The following is an 18598-nucleotide window of genomic DNA, read 5'->3' as shown; positions in this document are numbered from 1 at the left end:
GATTTGGACGACCAAGATTTGATAAGAGAGGTTGATCAGCAACCGTCCATTTCAAAAGAAGAGGAGAATAGGGTTTGCTTGAGGAAGATGACGAACTGGAAGTAGGAGAAGAATAGGGAAAGAGATTTTCATCAAAGATTACATTACGAGAGATGTAGATCCTGGACGAGTTTTCATCAAGGCATAAGTAACCTTTGTGATGAGAGCTGTACCCTAAGAAAACACAGGGTTTTGTTTTGACATCAAGCTTCGAAGAACGATAGGGAGTGAGGAGAGGGAAACATCGACAACCAAAAATTCGAAAGGAGTAATCGGGTTTCAAATTAAATAAGACTTCAAATGGGGATTTGTTATTTAGAACCGATGTGGGCAATCGATTAATGGTATACACAGAAGTTTGAAAAGCTTCTGGCCAGAAGGTTTTGGGAATAGAGGAGTGATGAAGAAGACAGAGAGAGGTTTCTACAATATATCGGATTTTCCGTTCAGCAATCCCATTTTGTTGTGGGGTGTGAGGACAAGATTTTCTGTGTTGAATACCATTAGTGAGAAGAAATTGAGAGAAATCATTACTGATATAATCTCCTCCCCCATCTGATTGAAGTGTTTTAATTGGCTTTGAAAATTGTTTTTCCACAAATACCTTAAAGTTTTTGAAATGAAATGGAACTTCAGATTTGTTCTTCATGAAGTAAACCCATGTGAATCTAGTGTAATCATCAATTAAAAGCAACATATATCGAAAACCAGAATTAGAGAGAACAGGTGATGGCCCCCAAACATCACTATGAATAATCTCATTAGGTTGAACAGAGGAATGTTGAACAAGTTTGAAAGGAAATTGATGATGTTTTCCTGAAACGCATCCAATACAAATAGATTTGCTCATTTTAGAAGAAGTTACAGGTAGTACATCATTACTAATTAGGTAATTTAAATTTTGGAGATGAAGATGGGCAAGCCGACAGTGCCAAACATCTGGTGTTGCTCGAGTACCAGCTGACATTGATTTTGCATAGAGAGAGAAAGGAAGAGAAGGAGCAGGGGCAGTGGAGACACGAAACGATCCATCTTCAATCGTGCCTGCGAGTAGTATCTTCATTGATAGAAGATCCTGAACATAGAAACCGCCACGATTAAAAACTACTTTGCAGTTGAAATCACGAAGGAGATGAGAAATGGAGATTAGATTTTTCTTAAATGAGGGAACCATAAGAACATTTGTAAGAGTAAAAGTAGGTGTTAAGTTATAGTTACCAACTCCTGAGACAGAAGCAGCCGAGCCATTACCCACTATAACCTGATCAAGAGGATGAATTTCAGAACGAGAGCTAAGAGAAGCATTGTCAGATGCTAGGTGAGATGTTGCACCATAATCGACATACCAATTTGGATCAGGAGGAAGAGAGTCGATCCCAAGAACAGCAAAAGATGTAGATAAATCATTTTGACGAGTCAGATGAAAGCATTGACGTGCTGAATGCCCAATACGACCACAATATTGACATGTGATAGGAGATCGATCAGGGGGTTTTCCAAGAACAAAGGATGAGTTTTGGCGAAAATTTCCTCTCCCTGAGTAAGAACCTCGACCTCGATTCCCTCTGGTTGAATAACCACGACCACGAGAAGGGTAAGACTGAGTGGTCGAATGAGGAGGAGGAGATGTGTGAGAGAAGAGGGCAGTGGGTTGTGGGGTATTGGTCTGGAGAAGTTGAAGAAGAAATTCACGAGTAAGAAGCTGAGAGTGAAGCTCAGAGAAAGTGGGAGGTATTAAACGAGTTGTAATGGAGGTTACAAACCCCTCATATTCAGGACCTAGGCCAGAGAGAACTATAAGAACCAGTTCATCATCACTAACTGGATGGCCTATGGCTGCTAAAGAGTCAGTGATACCCTTTAGTCGAAGAAGAAACTCAGAGATAGTTTGAGAACCTTTCTTAGAGGTTTGAAGCTGGAGTTTCAAGTTCATGAGGTGAGCTGAGTTGAAGGAGGAGAAACTTTTCTCCAGAGATTCCCAGACTGCTCGAGAGGAAGTTAGGCCAAGAACTTGGGTGAGGATTGGCTCAATAAGAGTGGCATTTAGCCAGGAGAGAAGCATTTGGTCGATTCTATACCAATATGCATAGTCTGGATTAGGTAAAGAGACAGAAGAAGTTTCAGAGGAGGAGGTAATGAATTCAGGTGGAGGTGGGTAAGAGCCATTAACAAATTTGTAAAGGTCTTGAGAGTGTAAGATTGGAAGGAGCTGACTCTTCCATAGCAAATAGTTGGTGTTATCCAACCGGATGGAGATGAGATTTGTAATATTAGTGAGAGTAGGTAGTGTTGAAACAGTGGTTGAGGAGGTAGGGAATGAAGAATTTCTGGTAGGAGAAGAAGTATTAATGGTGAAGTCAGCCATGAATGAAACAGTAAGAAAGGAGAAGAAGAAGAAGAAGAGGAAGAAGAAGAAGGAGAATAGCACAAGACCCAAAAAGGATTAGGGAGGCGGCTCTGATACCATGTAAGTTGGTGAAATTGAGCATACCCACAAAGTAAGGCAACCATTCTTTATATAATGAAGTAGAGAAGGGATAATTACAATGATGTCTCACTCAAAGCTAGTAATTACAAAACAGACCCTCATAAAGCTATGTATACACTAACAATTATATCTATTTCTGATTTGTAGACATCAGTTTGAGTATAACTTGTCATAGAATCATATGCATTGTCCTCTCTTACTCTCCATCCTTTTTTCCCTGTAAAAAACAGAGTTTCCCTCATTTCCCTCTTCTAATTTCGACATCGATTAAGAGGGAGAGAGTCGGGGAAAGAGATTTGGGGGAGGAAGGAAGGGAGTCATTGGAACAGAGAGGGGGTGCCAATTTCTGTTTGTACGGCACCGTTCCGCACAGAACGTTGCTAAAAATGATTAACATAAAGTCTTCAATTATCACATAGCAAGGGTTGTCAAAAGCCACACCAAACATGTTGTTAAAGTTAAGTGTTATTTCCTTTTTGGCCCTCTACTTTGAGACCAACTTCCTTCTTGGCCCCCTATTTTTCATAAATTCAAAGATGACCCCCTTTTTTAATGTAAATGTCATAAAAAAAATTATTATTAAAAAAAAAAAATTCTCTCATCTCTCTCTCTCTAAACACTCCGTCGGAGGTAGTCTGTTCAAGAACAGACCTTCAAGTCACAGATAAAAAACTTTTCTGACCGACGACCTTCATCGGAAAAGAGAGAGGTGGGTTGGAGAGAGAAAGAGGTGAGTTAAAGAGAGAGGTAAGGTGGAGAGAGAGAGGTGAGGTGGAAGTGAGGTGGAAATTCATGTTTTATAATTAACATTATTTTGAATAAATATTTATATGAAGGACAGTTATGACATTTACATTAAAAAAGGGGGACGTATTTGAATTTATAAAATGTAGGGGGCCAAAAAAGAAGTTGGTCACAAAGTAGGGGCAAAAAAAATAGCTCTAAAGTTAAACATCTTTCTACAAAATATAAAAGGATTTGATACACTTGAATTAAGGGATATTTCTATATTTACATTAACTCGCTTTATTTGTTTCCATCTATTGTAATACTTTACATTTATAAATAAACATATAGGTACATTATTTCCGTCACCTAGAACCTCAATCTCTTACAAAAATCATCCCATACCACCGACAAAAGTCACTTCAAAAGGTTCGGAGTCACTTAAAAGTGTCACCAACAAAAATGTTGCCAAAAGTATCGCAAGAAGTCCGCCTGAAAGATATCACAAAAGTCACCCCAAAAAACATCATCAAAAGTCATCTCAGATGCTGTTAAGAAAGCGCCATGGAAAGTATCTCCTAAAAGCGTCGCTAGAAGCTACTCCACAATCATTGCTAATAAATTATAACAAAGTGTCGCCCAAATTCACCAAACATCCTGAAAAGTCATACTAAACATCCTGAACATACTAAAAGCGTCACAAAAAGAAACACTGAAAGCATCGTCTAAGACAACCCAAAGCATCGTCTAAGACAACCCAAAGCATCGCAGATGTCACCAAAAAGTGTAACGAGAAGCCACCACAAAAGCGTTGCCAAAAGTCACACCGAAGTGTAATCTTCCAAATATATCATTTCTAAATTAGTCCAAATTGCAAATAGAATATTTTCTTTCCTCCTCTTACTTTGTAATCCTTGCAATTATGTGGACAAAATCAAGATATTAATTAGAAATGAAAAGAAAGAAATTTTCCTCTTTCTTTTTTGTGACGTAATATTAATGACCGAATTAAAATGTTTTACGGAAAAGAATCCAACTTTATTCTCACCTTCAACTCCACCCACAGCCCATATTTCTCTCTCTACCCTTCTTCCCCACTTCCTCAATTTCTCTATCGCCGTTATCTCTAGCTCTCATCGGATCTTATCTACTCCGTCGGAAACTACAGTTCTTCCTCAAAAATGACGTTTGGGTCCGGAGGATCTGGTGTTGTTGGTAAGAAATCTAACCTCCCCAAATCTGTTCTTCTTTTGGGGTTTTTGAGGTCTTCTTGATTGTTAGGTTTCTGTTGTTCTGATATGTTTGCTTGTAATTTGTTTATTATGTGAGATACTTAATGGGTTTTGTTCAATTGTGTTTTGGATTCATGGTTTCTGTGTTTTTGGGTGTTTGATTCTCTTTTTATTCTCTGCTTGTGGAATAATTGAGTTTTCTCAGGCTATAATTTTCTTTTTTAAATTCTTCTTATGGGTTTTGATATATGTTCTAATCATGTTCTTTTTAATGGGTTTTCACTTTATATGTTCATGATTTTTGGTTTTAGTCCATATTTACCATCTACTTAGAAAAAAAACTCCAGTCTTCTTCTTGATGCGTTTATGTTCATGATGTGTTATCTTAGAGGTTGAGTAGAAAGATTTATTTTCATGCTTGATAAGGGGTAGGATTCATGCTTGATAAGGTGTTTCTTTGAATTGATCAACAAATTTAGGTAAACTATATAGGTAGGATTCTCTTTACTTTTTAGTTTTTTTTCCAATTAAAGATATTCTGAATTTTTATCTTAATACGATAAAAAGGTTTTGTTTCCTCTTTGCTTTCGATCTTCTCACTGAAGTGAGAGAAAAGGGTTAACTTTGTTTTTTGTGTGTCTGGATAATTCCACTTGATAAGCATATACATATACAAGTTATCAAGTTGGGGAGCTAGTTCCACTTTGTAATTCACCCTACTTAAGCTCGTCCAACTAAGGATTTTGGTAAGTAAACCTTTATACCCATACTTGGCTGAAGTCTCAACAGCCTTGCTCGCAGTAGCCCAAGTGGGGAGCAGCCTACGGTTGGTATTAGTTAGCCCGAATCCAAACCCCGTTCTAATATTATATTGCAAGTCTGCAACTAAAAATTGAAAAAGATGTAATTGTACTGCGATCTTGCTTGCTAAGTAGTTGGGATTGGCCTACCCACCGAGTAACACGTGGATCGGATCGGCGTAGTGGATAGACCAAGCCTATCTCATGGAAAATGGTCTATCATTCCTTAAGGTCAAAGAATGAATGTGCAGTTATTTGTCTAATGTTAAACCATAAATTTCTTAAATGACGTTGTTACCTTTGAATTTTTGTCCTAACTCCTAGAAAGAATGAATGTGCAAGTACTCACAAAATATAAACATCACACATAATACCATTTGCACTGTCTAGGAGTGTTCAGGACGAGTAACCAAGTGCCCAACTCGAGTGTATGAGTATCTGTGTATTGGGCATGGTTGACGATACTAAAAGAAGCATTCCCTTTATTGGTTTTAGCTAATGTAAACATGGTTATAGCTTGGCTTAAAAAACCAAACTTGCTAATTGACCACAATGTGTTTTCATCTGACCATATAATCCCAAATAAGATAGTGGTGGGATTATCGCGAAGCTTTACACATTTTACATGGAAAACCTGAAGTCAGATGTCAACGTTTATAAGTCCTTACGTATATACATTGTTTTTGAGTTCTATAGGCTCTCAATGAGTTGGGTCAAAAGCCTAGAATGTATCTGCATCTTGATCATATCTGAAGATTGTATTTCTCCTATCGCTCCATGAATAACAGATTGTGGAGCACCCAATATCAACTTCAGCTCGCATTCTTCCATTATATAATGCGTCTTTGGCTAACCTATTTGAGATTCTTCAGTTCCCACTTTTATGTCTTGAGTTTTGTTTATGGATATATGTGTGTCTATGTGTGCATATATTATGCAGTCCCAAGAAACTTCAGATTGCTGGAGGAACTTGAGCGAGGCGAAAAGGGTATTGGAGATGGCACAGTTAGCTACGGAATGGATGACGGAGATGATGTTTACATGCGTTCTTGGACGGGTACCATAATTGGTCCCCATAATGTAAGCCCTTAAAACTTACCTGCTCGTCTTCTTTAGTTCTCGAGGTAGACGATAATATAAGCTCATTAGTTCTCTTCAGTCTGTCCATGAAGGTCGCATTTATCAATTGAAGCTTTTCTGTGACAAAGACTACCCAGAGAAGCCTCCAAGTGTTAGATTTCATTCACGGATCAACATGACTTGCGTGAACCATGACACTGGAGTGGTAAGTGGTCAAGCTCATTTAATGCCATGGATTTTCTTTTGACTCTTTATGTTTTCACATTGTAAATGTATAGTTGTCTTCGCACTTGAAAGCTTGCCCCAGTTTTTGTCTCCTCCTCACAGGTCGAAAATTAGTAAGACCATCCTGACTCTAGGTAGTTTCAGTGATTGTATTTGTGTCCATAATTCTCATTATTTCAACCAGATATCAGCGACCCGTTTCTCATTTGCAATCCTCCTTTATTTGTTATTTGTAATAGTAAGACAAGTGTTAAGCGTAAGGATTATCGCCATTGTCCGCACGTTCAGGGTTTTGTTTCTAACAGAAGCACCAGAAGCCACTTGGAAGGCCTCATCACTTACTAAGCTTGAGCTTGCACCTAAAGCGCAGTGTGCAGACGCTCCCATAAGCGACGTCTACTATTACATAAGACTGCCCTTTAGTCTAAAACCAATTGATCCTCTCTTTCACCTTTTGGCTCATTATGGACACTGAGCTATAATACCATCTAACATCTGCAGGTAGAACCAAGAAAGTTTGGGATGTTGGCAAATTGGCAGCGGGAGTACACAATGGAGGACATATTGACGCAACTGAAAAAAGAGATGTCGACCTCACACAACCGGAAACTGGTCCAACCTCCTGAAGGTACCTACTTCTAGTAGTAGAAGAAGGCTAGATCGATACCATAAACTAATCAGTTGCATGTAATGGCATATCGGCTTATAGCCATATCTGGTTTGTAAAACTGTGTCTTTCCTATGAAAGTTAACAAAAGAAAGGCTCAAGGTCAAGGTGTAAACCTTAAGTGTCTAGAAAACCATTATCTGTGGATGCCCATTTCCATTTTCTTGGACTTGAATTAAAACTGTGTTTTAGGTTGTTTGATGAATATGAAAGATACATTCTTGAGCAGATTGACATAATAGTATTCTTCAATGTTTTGTTTGCTTTTCTTTTCCTTTATAATCCAAAGGAAAATAAGATAAGTCATTAAAGTTTTATGAATAACAAGAAGTCAGGTAAATTTAAAGCTTCCGAAAGATTATTTTGTGTTTCATTTTGAGAATTGTCTCCCAGGCTGATTGTAGTAGTAGGTTTCTCCGTTTTACAAGTTCATCATATTGGAATTTTTAGTTAATTTCTGATTTCTGCAATGAATTTTTAAGTGTCTCTACAAGTGAGGAAAAAAAAGTTAATAAAAACCCTCCTTTTCCATATCGAAAATGAACAATTGATTGAAAGCTATGGAGCAAAATGGTCTAAAGTCAAAATTTTACTTACTTTTATCTGTAATGGTTTGTAATGTCTCAAAGCTTATTAGTTATTGATTCTACGAGCTCACTCAAAACGCTTAACTTACTGAGATTGAGCGTGTTACGTGTACCTAACTTTAGGCTCCGGTCCTTCTCTCACTCAATATTGGACTATCATGGATTAGTTCTTTTTGTTGTTTTACCATTCAACAATAAAATTGAAGCACCCTCACACACCTACCTTTACGTTTTGTCATTCTTGAAGGCCATTAATACATGGACAATCAGCTTCCTTAGGAGGCCGAAACAATAGGTGTATCAAATTAATTCGAAAGGGAGTGAAATTGAAGGGTCTAAACCTAAATATCCGGCCCTCTTACTAATGATTTAAAAAAAAAAAAGTACAATCCTTTAATAACCGTTTGCTTCGTTCTTTACAGGGAGGCTTTTGCCTCTCCGGCGAAGGGTCTTCCCTTTGCCAGATTCTTTTTTTTTTTGTTTTCTAATAAAGATATAACACCATCAACGATGTCAGGCGACTCAGTCGATCTCAATTCTTTCCATCGGCGAACAGTTTGTATTTTGATTATCACCATCACATGTGGATATTTCACCATCACATTAATTATCACCATCACATGTTGAACCCTAAAGAGGTCTTTGGTGGATGGCAATCAATCGGCTTGGGGGTCTAAGAACGGCAGATATAACACAATCATAATCAATCTAAATATAAGATTCTTTGCTTCATGGAAATGGAGAAGGCTATAATCGGTGTTTCGTTCGACTTTATCTTCTACACAATGATGGATATGGTGGAGTGATAAAGACGGTTATCCTGCGACAAGGACGGGTTTCCGACAACAAATGGCGGTTTTCCGGCGACAATGACGGTTTCCGGCGACAATGGCGGTGTTTCGTTTGTTTTCTTTTTTTTGTCAGACCTTTAGGGTCTTCTTTCACGAATCTTCAGGATTCTTTTTGTCAGATCTTTAGGGTCTCTCTTCTCGGATCTTTAGGATCCCAATAGTGTCTATGTCTAGTCTAATTTCTTTCCCTTCGTGAAGCACTTTGCATTTAAAGGTATTTAACTCTCATGAAGTTTTCAGAGGAGAGAAATAAGAATTCATCCATGTAAACATTGTGATTTATTCACTTTTTTTTTTGTTGAACTTTGTGATTTATTCACTTATTAATGGAAATTGTTCCCTTGGCTTAAAAAAAAAAAAAAAAAAAAACACCTAAATACCCAATTTTGGTGGCCTTTAAAAAGTTTTCATTTTATTAAAGGCAGGGGTGAAAATTTTCCCAACCAGAAGCAGATATATTCAAATCCCATCGATCGAAGGTTTCTTCCTCCTCCCTTCCTATTACCAGTGGCAGTGAGTTCTCTCTCTCTCTCTCTCTCTCTCTCTCTCTCTAAATTCTGGCTCCTCTATATCTTTCTTCTTCTTCAATGTTCTTTTCTGTTCGAAACACAGTTCTACTTCACAGAAAAATCATTAATGGAAATTCTTCAACAACCCATTTCTTATATTCCCTTCTTCTTCAAAACCCTTCTCCAATTTTCCCTAAATCATTCTCCTCCTCCACAAATCAAACCATTTCTTCTTCTCCTTTTATAGTTTCTTACCTCATAAATTCATGTGGGTTTTCAGAAGATAAAGCCATCTCTGCTTCTAAACAACTTCGTTTCAAAACCTCTTCTCAACCAGATTCAGTCATCACTTTCCTTGAAAACAATGGTTTTACTAAACCCTACATTTTCAAGCTTATTAGTATACGTCCTGGGATACTTTCATCAGATCCTCTCAAAACCCTAAAACCCAAATTGGATTTTTATAATTCAATTGGACTTTCTGGTCTCGACCTTGCAAAAATCTTATCACGTGATCCAGATCTTCTCAAACGAAGCGTAGAAAAACATCTTATTCCTTCCTATACTTACCTCAAAAACACTCTTCATACTAACAAAAATGTCATTGCTGCCCTAAAACGATCCTCATGGATTTTCCTACGAGATCTTAATAAGACAGTGGTGCCTAATATCAAACTTCTGCGAAATCAAAATGTCCCAGAATCCAATATCAATCAATTATTCATAACCAAACCAAGAGCTTTAATAGTAAATACTAACATCTTTCAGAAGATGGTAATGGATCTCAAACAAGCGGGTTTTGATCCTTTAAAGTTAACATTTGTTCTAGCTATCCATGCATTGGTATCAATGAGTAAGTCAACTAGGGAATCGAAATTGAATGTTTATAGGAAATGGGGTTGGTCTGAAGATGAAATTCTGATGGCATTCAAGAAACAACCATATTGTATGATGGCATCGGAGGAGAAGATAACGGCGATAATGGATTTCTTAGTGAACAAAATGGGTAATAATTCTTCTCTTTTAGCTAAACACCCGTCTGTTCTTATGCTTAGTTTAGAGAAGAGGATAATTCCTAGATATTTAGTTCTTCAAGTTCTTATTTCGAAAGGGTTGATCAATAAAGATTTTAAAATTAGGTATGTATTAAGTATGTCTGAGGATTCATTCTTAAACAAGTATGTGTTTAAATACGGAGATGAAGCTCCTCAATTGTTGAAAGTATACCAAGGTCAGTAGTATATCTAGATCCACTTGATATTTTGAATTGGGAACATCTGTTTGGGGGGGTTAAATTTAGATAGTGTTTGTTCTAACTCAAGGCTTGAATTCACTCCCATCAAATTTCAAAATGTTTCCTTTTGTCTTGACTTGTGATGTTTGAATCGTTTGAATAGCTGATTTAGGTTGATTTCGGGTTATTTGATCGAGACGATTCATATCGCCTCAGTTCTTTCTTTTCTTTATCGTTGTAATTTGTATTTGAAATTGTTCATTATAATTGGTAGAATATGTTGTGTTCTTGCTTGCTTCTCTTTATGATGGAAAGTAAATTTATAAAAGACTACGGGGATATCCCCGAGCTCTTCATACTAGCTTCAATTAGAGACCCGGAAAGGAATTGGACAACACAACATTATATGAAAAAATTACTGATTACCTTAGAAACAGGTTACGTTTATTCTCATGCTGCAATTGATGAAAAAAATAGTAGAATGTATTCATGTCATGTAGGTAAATATGGACATGACATAGGAACAAAAGACGATGTTGTGGGCTTCCCCTTTTGGGTGCTTCTTTAATTCACTCGCAAGTAGGAAATTCATAAAAGAAAATGTAAACGTGAATCCTGACAAGGCAATCTTTGATATATTGAGTACCTATAGTAAAGAGTCCCAAGCCTTCAACATCGGAGGGAAGATGATTAATTTCACTCCCGGAGATGTTGCTCTCCTACTAGGCATGCCAATGGAGGGACAAGAGTATGAAGCATTCCCATTGAATGCTTCGGTGGATGTTTCCAAGGATGAGTTCCGAATGAAATGTTAGGTTTCTTGTGTATCTAATACACTATCTAATGTTTTATGCGGAATCTCAAACATCTATATGTTAACATTAGATTGCGAGGATCGATATACATGACTAATCAATGAACTAGAATGGAAAGATGATTACCTTTAATCGTTTTCCCACGAACTAAATCCCGACCAGTATTCGGAAGATAAGAGCTCCAATTGTCGCTCCTCTACTTGAGACACCGAGTGTATAACTTGAACTCCCTCTTTCGAGTCAGCTAGGACCTTCTTGAAGGTTGAGATGAAGAGCTCCTTCTTCTTGACTAGATATTTGAGAGAAACTCCTTTTCTCTCTCTTTGAGAAATTACACTGAACATCTTTTCAGTTGGCTTAGGTTTTCTCTTACTAACTTTTTTTCTCCTCTTTTAGGTTGTCTAATTAGGTCCTTATATAAAAATCCTTAGAATAGGTGTTTGACCCAAACTAGGATTCCTAAACCTAATTATAAGGTATTTTCTCAAAACACCCTTTTAAGGTACCTTTAGTGTGGCCGGCCAACATAGCCCTTTATGGGCTTACTTGTCCGGCCCACTTAGGGCTTAATCGTCCATAAGATGACTGGCCCCTTGCTTAGGTCGGCCATCGTATGGCCGACCCTCCTAAAGCCTTCCCGGAGCTTCCTTTATGTCTGTTTTTTATCCGGACTCTTCCAAACCATATGGACTTACTAATAATGGATCCAGTCCACCTATTTTCCAATCTTTCACTAGTCACTTCTCTCCGTTCAAACCATCACTCTTATGTGTAACCCTTGTAGGATCCGGTCTATGTTAGCCGCAGATTACCGAAGTTATCCGACGATCGTAGTTGGCTTCTAGCTAAGCGTTACGACCCCTAATTCGACCGGACTAATGATCTTCCGTCTAAGGTCATCATGATCCCATTCGCCAAATCGTATGCATTGACATCTTGGTCGAAGGACATTCCTTCAGAAGGATACTATTCCTTTAGGCCGAGGGAATATATCCTTCAGTCTCCCACTTGTACTTGGAACAAGTGCAATGCTCGATTCCCATGTCTTTTCATATCTCATCTGATATGTCATACTTATCAGACTTTCTTGATCCCGAGAACAAACTGTCAAGTCAAATGATTAACTCTTAATCCATTTGAGCACGACCATACATTTTTCAGTTGTTTCTCATCAAGTGGCCCGGAGATACTTTATCCTGATTTTACTCAGGAAGACATATTCCATTCTTGCACTCCCACTCAATTTCATGTCTATCCTGTCTCCCCCAGTAATCCGCCTTTATAGCTTCTTTTTACTGCTGGCGTTTAACGGTACCAAAGTTCGACATTCCTTACATAAACTGAGCGAGTACTCATGTTTTGAGGAATCTCTCAAATTTGCTTAAATGAGAGTTATGACAATTCATGACTTTAACTCGTGAAGTACTCTCACTTTGGCTGGTTTTCAGTGTATCATCTATACACCCACGAAGTTAACTTTGAATACTCCTATTCCCATAGCCCAAGAAACAACGCTATCTTGTCAATCACTCATGCTAGTCTTCCTAAGTCATTGTTGTCCAAACAAGGACCTGGACTAGAGACAATATAATGGTGTGCTTCCATGTTCACTTAGCAGGGTCTCTTTTATTAGATCACGCATTTAATAAACCTACCTAGAACACTCCATTATTTTGGACTTTTTCGTCTAAATTCTAAACCAAAATTTAGATGATGGAATAAACTGAGTTTATTTCGGATAACAAGAGTTTGTAAATTTTGAGCACCCGCGTAAACTTCTTTACGTTCTCAATTTTACAAGTCTCTTAGGATTCTCTACCTTGATCCTAATTCCTTAGATTTGTTCATCTTCTATGTTCATTCTAAGGTGACAATTTAGTTACATTTTCCCTTCGCTTATTATTATCGTGCTTAAAAACGTCTTCATAAGCTTTTATGATAATATCAGTTTCTTAAACTGAAACTAACACTTCCTAAGTTCTAACTTTACTTTCTTCACTAGTAGAGTTAGCAACGACTCCCAGCATGAATACTCCTTTTCATCTGTTTGTCCTTCCTAAAAGATTCTTACCTTTATTTTCGGAAGATTGCTTTTATGACTTTCTTCAATTTTTGTTTTCAGATTACTTAATCATGGATGCTCCTAGCATTCTAGGTCGTTCTCTGACCTTTATGGGTGACGACATCTTTTATACTCTAAGTATTTCTTAGATGTTCGGGTAAACATCAATCATCTTCATGATCGATCTCATGTTTTAGACATAAGTATTTCTCTCATGTTTTTCTTTAATTTGCTTATCAGAATTTCTTAATTCCGAATTTTGCTTGACAGTTTTCATGCGAGAAGGGCAGAATCTCTCTCTAAGAGTTTTTCTATCTTGATCTCTTTCAAAACTCCTTTTGAATGAGTCTCATCATCTCTTTGATCTATTGGTATAGACTTCGATTCCCTCATTAATTTACCCTCGTCTTTTGTCCTATTGAGTCAGTTCTTTAACTGTTTTGACATTCCTAATGATTTTCTCAACCCCAGTATGTTCCTACATACAGGACTTAAAACAATCTTGTTTCACTCCCACTTACCTTCTTGTCGAACAAGACTAATCATTATAAGAAATCGAATTCTTTGAATTTCTTTACGAATGTTAGAAACCCAATCTTAATCTTATCTCTTTAGACTCTCAGTCTAATTTCGGAGTGGTTCTGCTACAGTTTGTGTGAGTCTTCTTCCGAGGACTCACCCGGGGTTATGAGCAAATATCGAGAGATCTCCTTAACTCCTTAAGAAGTTTCACGGCGAGTAATTCCTTACTCCCATTATAGCGAGTAACTTCTTTGCTCCTATTTGTTTCTCTTATTTGAAAACATTCGAATATTTATTTTCCTCCCACTTGTCTTCTTTAAAAGACCCCTCTTTTAAATAAGACACCATCGAGAGCAACAATCTAATTTTGTTTTGATGATTTGTGAAAAAAAAACCCCGTTATTCTTCATCCGAAGAATCTATGTCTAAAAGGATTTAGACTTTTGAATAAATGACTAGTTTTAGAACTCTTTCTAAAATCCATACTTGTATGGAATCATTTATTCACTATAGCTTTTCTAGGTTTTAGTGGGTCGGCAGATGTGTATTAGACTATTATTTTTGGAAGATTAAATGACCTTATGATCTCATCATAATTTTTGGTCAAATTGATTATTTACTTGATTTGGGTTTAGTTTCTAAAACTTTTCCTACAATATAGTACTTAGTCTATTCTAGTCACATTAATCACAGTCTCATGTCTAACATAAGTTTTAATGATTAATTGACCTCTATTTTGTCATAAGAGATCTTGTCAAATTTCTTTGTTGGAACCATGATTAACTATCGTTGAGAAATACGTGACCAAGCAACTTTAGCTTCATCCATGTTCTTTCAAATTTATTTGACCTGATTAGAATAACTAAGTTGAATCGTTTGGTATAATTACTTAAAAGTTAAATAGACATCTTTTAAGAACATCATAAAATACTAAATACTTTATTTACCTCCATAATCTTATTACAGAGTCGATGTTCGGAAAAAGAAAAAAGAAAACTAAAACTAACTTAAAGTAATGCCTATGGAGTCTATGATCCTTCTTGAGCTTTTGTAGCAACTCTTGTTCCTTAGCTTTTGACCGGTTCATCTCCTTCTTCATTAAATACTCAACTCCCATTTGCTCCTATCATTCATAATGAAAAGAGCTTTTTAGGTATCCAATACCTTAAAGGAAAAGTACTTAACCGAACGAACTTTTAATATTTATACCTTAGTCGTAATTCTCAGCTACATTGTTTAGCTCTTCCTTACAGCATGTGCAATCTTTTATCCAGATATGAGATGTGCTCCCACAAAACAGACAACTATTGTTAGGAAGGATAGTTATGGGTCTTGGCACTCTCCTGCATGTTCTTCTGCCAGAATGTCTCTTTCTCCTAACGTTTTTCGTTTCCGTTCTAGTACCTTCTTGAACACTAAGAATTTATTCTGCAGTTTTAGGTATGCTGATTTTGTTTTCAGCAACTTCCAGAATTGCGAGTAGACTTTCAAAGGAAACTATTCCAAACTTTTGCTCAAAGTTAGCTCTTACATCCTGATAACTATCGTCTAGTGAACGCATGATGATGTCAATCGCCAGTTCGACTGCCATAGGAGATCCCATCCATTTCATGTCTTTGAAGTGATCAATCATTTCCAAAGCATGGTGACGAAATGGTTTCCCTTTCTCAAGTCGTTTCTCCAGTGTTACCATTTTGACTCTAAATCTCTCTATTCGACATCGTGTTCTAAACACTTCTCTGAGTTGTCGAATTATAGTGTATGCTTCTATGTCAATGAACATATCTTGATATTTCCCTTCCATGGACATTAACATTAAGCCGGTTACTGGCGCTGACTTCCTTCGAATAATGTCTACTTGCTTACGCTCTTCATCAGAAGAGGTATCTGAAAGTATGGGGATTGGAGTGTCCAATACTACCGCTCTTGCTCCGAGAACCTTTCTCAGATTTCTTTCCCATTGAACGAAGTAGGTGTCATCCAACTTCACAATCACGGTGTGGAGATTGAAGATGTTGTTGTTTGTCATAATTAAACTACATGTAAGAAACGCGAAAGTGATTTAAACTTGTTATCCTGACATAATTCTTATTTGCCTATATTATTCTGTATTTATTGTCCCCTAAGAATAATATAATTCAAAGATCCCATTCCTTCAAAATTAAGCGTACTTTGGCAATGTCCTTAACTCGTCGCCCTGGGTGAGTAACATTTTACTGATCATACTCTTATGATTCTTGGTTGACTAATTTCACACTTGAGTGTCAAATTGTCCTTTAGCCCCGAAATCTAAAATTCTTTTGCTGACTCGTTGAGAATAACCATTTAGACATGTTAACTTCTTCATAGATCTACCCGTATTGTCCCGAGGTAAAAGATGACACCCTGCTTTGGCAGAACCTACCATCGATGAACAAGGGCTCAACAGGTGTCTTAATCTGGGTAGGCTTTACTCAAAATTCTTTTTGGAACTTATTACGTAATTTATCAAGTTACGTTATTGTGAACTCTAGCATAACCAGTTATGATTTATTACGTAAAAGTTTATGTGGGTTTGCGTAATGATTTATTAAATCTTAGTATAGCCCCTAAAAGATCTCATCTTTTAGGTTATTACTTGTTCGCCTATGGTTCGTTTGGATTCATATCCTTGAACCTCCATTGATTACTCCCACTTGAACCATAACCTCATCGTTCGGTTCGTTAATGGATTCTAAGACCCTATACTCTAAGTATTATTCGGGCATATCACACTTGCGCTTGGAAACAAGAAGCGTTTACCTATCTAAAGGTATATTAATCTACGCAATCACATATATTCATACATACAATAATATGCATTCATAATTTAAATACAAAGTATGTATCCTAGATTCGTTTTTAGGTTTCCTATGTTTCGTATAGCTAATTGTAGGAAATTGTGACATGTCCATGTCTAATGGGGTCTAAAGTTTATTTTCGTAAAATTTGAACTAAAGGCACATTATGTTTCTTCCTTAATGATTTCCAAAATCGATTCAAAGAAAAACTCCGTTTGGGCCCTTCGATGGCCCGGTCAATGTCGGAAAAATATGCTTGAAATCAGGAGAAAAAGGTTTGAAAAACTCCCACTCAGGTCAAGGCCCAAAAGCCTTCGAGTCAAACTCGAAAAGACCCAAGTCAACCCTGGTCAAAGTCCCGTGACTGGTCTCGGGTCAACCCTAGACTTGTCTCGGGGCAACCTAGTCATATGCCGGACCTAGGGACAACACTTTCCTATCGTGCTCTGTCCCTTGGTCAGACGCGTTCTAGCCTAGCTAGAGGCGTCCTGGTCGGGTCATATGCGTACTAGACACTTCTGACCTAGGACAACCCATAGGCATTTCGGATGTGATGCCTAGGATGAGTTCTGGAAGCGTCTAGACGCGTCCAGACCATCGGGTCTATGTAGGACCCTCTCGGATGCTAAGTCCGAGAGGTGTTTGGAACAGTGAGACGCGGTTGGGACAGCACATGGGCCATCTCGGATGCAAGGTCTGAAAGTAGCGTCCTAGACGCTTCTGTCCACAAACGGCACGGGCTTCCTGCTTTGGATTCCCTCTGAAAGCGCCCAGATGCGTGTTAGACACTTCTGGTTGCTCCAGACGCGTCCTAGACGCATCTGGATGCTCCAGTCGCATCCGAGGTGCGTTTGGAAGCTTCCAGTCGTATCCTAGTTGCGTCCGGTTGCTCCAGACGCATCCTAGATGCGTCTGGACTTGCGCCTAGGGTCTCGGTCCTAGACCGAGACCAACTAGGATTCTCAAGAGCGCGTCCTCGACGCGTGAGGGGCGTCCGAGACGCGTCCTAGACGCGCTGGGATGTCCGAGACGCTTCTATCTCGGATTCCTAGTCCGTCTCGGACTGGGATTTCCAGTCCGTGGCCCACCCGGTCTCGGGCTGCCAGTCTGAGACCTGCTGGTCCGACCCGGACGCATCCTGGCCGGTCCGGCCAGTTGGGTTTCCAAATTTTTTGGAAACCTTAAGGTTCCAACTGCTTCTTTTCTCTGTTTTTGTTTATTCAAGCTGCTGTTAGGTACTGTTTTTTATGAATTCATCATCCAATTTCATGGATTTTGATGATTTTTATCAAAACCTCTTAAACCTAAAGTTAGTTTTTGAAAACCCTTTCTAAAAAACTCATGTTTTAGTGTTTTAGTATTTTAGTGTTTTAGGTCATTGAATCTAATAAAAAAACCCTAATTGATCTTATCAAAAATATGTTTAAATCTCTATTCAAACACTATTATCTAGTTATTCAAGTTTGAATCTAATTCTTCTAGCCAAAGATAGTTCATGCAAACGGCTCATGATGCCATTCAAGAAACAACCATATTGTATGATGGCATCTGAGGAGAAGATAACGGCGATAATGGATTTCTTAGTGAACAAAATGGGTAATAATTCTTCTCTTATAGCTAAACACCCGTCTGTTCTTATGCTTAGTTTAAAGAAAAGGATAATTCCTAGATATTTAGTTCTTCAAGTTCTTATTTCGAAAGGGTTGATCGATAAAGATTTTAAAATTAGTTATGTGTTAAGTATGTCTGAGGATTCATTCTTAAACAAGTATGTGTTTAAATATGGAGATGAAGCTCCTCATTTGTTGAAGGTATACCAAGGTCAGTAGTATATCTAGATCCACTTGATATTTTGAATTGGGAACATCTGTTTGGGGGGTTAAATTTAGATAGTGTTTGTTCTAACTCTAAGGCTTGAATTCACTCCCATCAAATTTCAAAA

General features: G+C 37.8%; 3 protein-coding genes across 3 annotated transcripts; 2 read left to right on the top strand and 1 right to left on the bottom strand.

Annotated features, from left to right (window-relative positions):
- Positions 1–4238: 4238 nt before the first annotated feature.
- LOC147550027 (ubiquitin-conjugating enzyme E2 variant 1D-like) lies at positions 4239–7485 on the top strand. Its single transcript, XM_086670544.1, has 4 exons — positions 4239–4468; positions 6226–6365; positions 6445–6570; positions 7092–7485. Exons 1-4 carry the CDS (start codon positions 4435–4437, stop codon positions 7230–7232), a joined length of 441 nt encoding a protein of 146 aa, XP_086526670.1. The 5' UTR covers positions 4239–4434; the 3' UTR covers positions 7233–7485.
- Positions 7486–9161: 1676 nt separating this feature from the next.
- On the top strand, positions 9162–10726 carry LOC147550026 (uncharacterized). Its single transcript, XM_086672582.1, has one exon. The coding sequence runs from the start codon at positions 9283–9285 to the stop codon at positions 10441–10443; it is 1161 nt and encodes a 386-aa protein (XP_086528708.1). The 5' UTR covers positions 9162–9282; the 3' UTR covers positions 10444–10726.
- A 4534-nt stretch (positions 10727–15260) lies between these two features.
- LOC147550025 (uncharacterized) lies at positions 15261–15866 on the bottom strand. Its single transcript, XM_086668410.1, has one exon. The coding sequence runs from the start codon at positions 15864–15866 to the stop codon at positions 15261–15263; it is 606 nt and encodes a 201-aa protein (XP_086524536.1).
- Positions 15867–18598: the final 2732 nt, after the last annotated feature.

Source organism: Eschscholzia californica, unplaced genomic scaffold, assembly GCF_041429995.1.
Source record: "Eschscholzia californica isolate CP2 unplaced genomic scaffold, dmEscCali1.0.p SCAF_3, whole genome shotgun sequence".
NCBI classification, from domain to species: domain Eukaryota; kingdom Viridiplantae; phylum Streptophyta; class Magnoliopsida; order Ranunculales; family Papaveraceae; genus Eschscholzia; species Eschscholzia californica.
Note: the sequence above shows the minus strand (reverse complement) of the source record. Positions and strands in the feature narration are given on the sequence as shown.

What these genes read in the sequence shown, in the direction of transcription:
- LOC147550027 (XM_086670544.1), top strand. Translation starts at nt 4,435, where the DNA reads ATGACGTTTGGGTCCGGAGGATCTGGTGTTGTTG. An exon ending in CCATAATTGGTCCCCATAAT is followed by an intron (nt 6,366 to 6,444) that starts GTAAGCCCTTAA and finishes AGTTCTCTTCAG; the next exon opens with TCTGTCCATGAAGGTCGCAT. An exon ending in TGAACCATGACACTGGAGTG is followed by an intron (nt 6,571 to 7,091) that starts GTAAGTGGTCAA and finishes TAACATCTGCAG; the next exon opens with GTAGAACCAAGAAAGTTTGG.
- LOC147550026 (XM_086672582.1), top strand. Translation starts at nt 9,283, where the DNA reads ATGTTCTTTTCTGTTCGAAACACAGTTCTACTTCACAGAAAAATCATT.
- LOC147550025 (XM_086668410.1), bottom strand. Translation starts at nt 15,866, where the DNA reads ATGACAAACAACAACATCTTCAATCTCCACACCGTGATTGTGAAGTTG.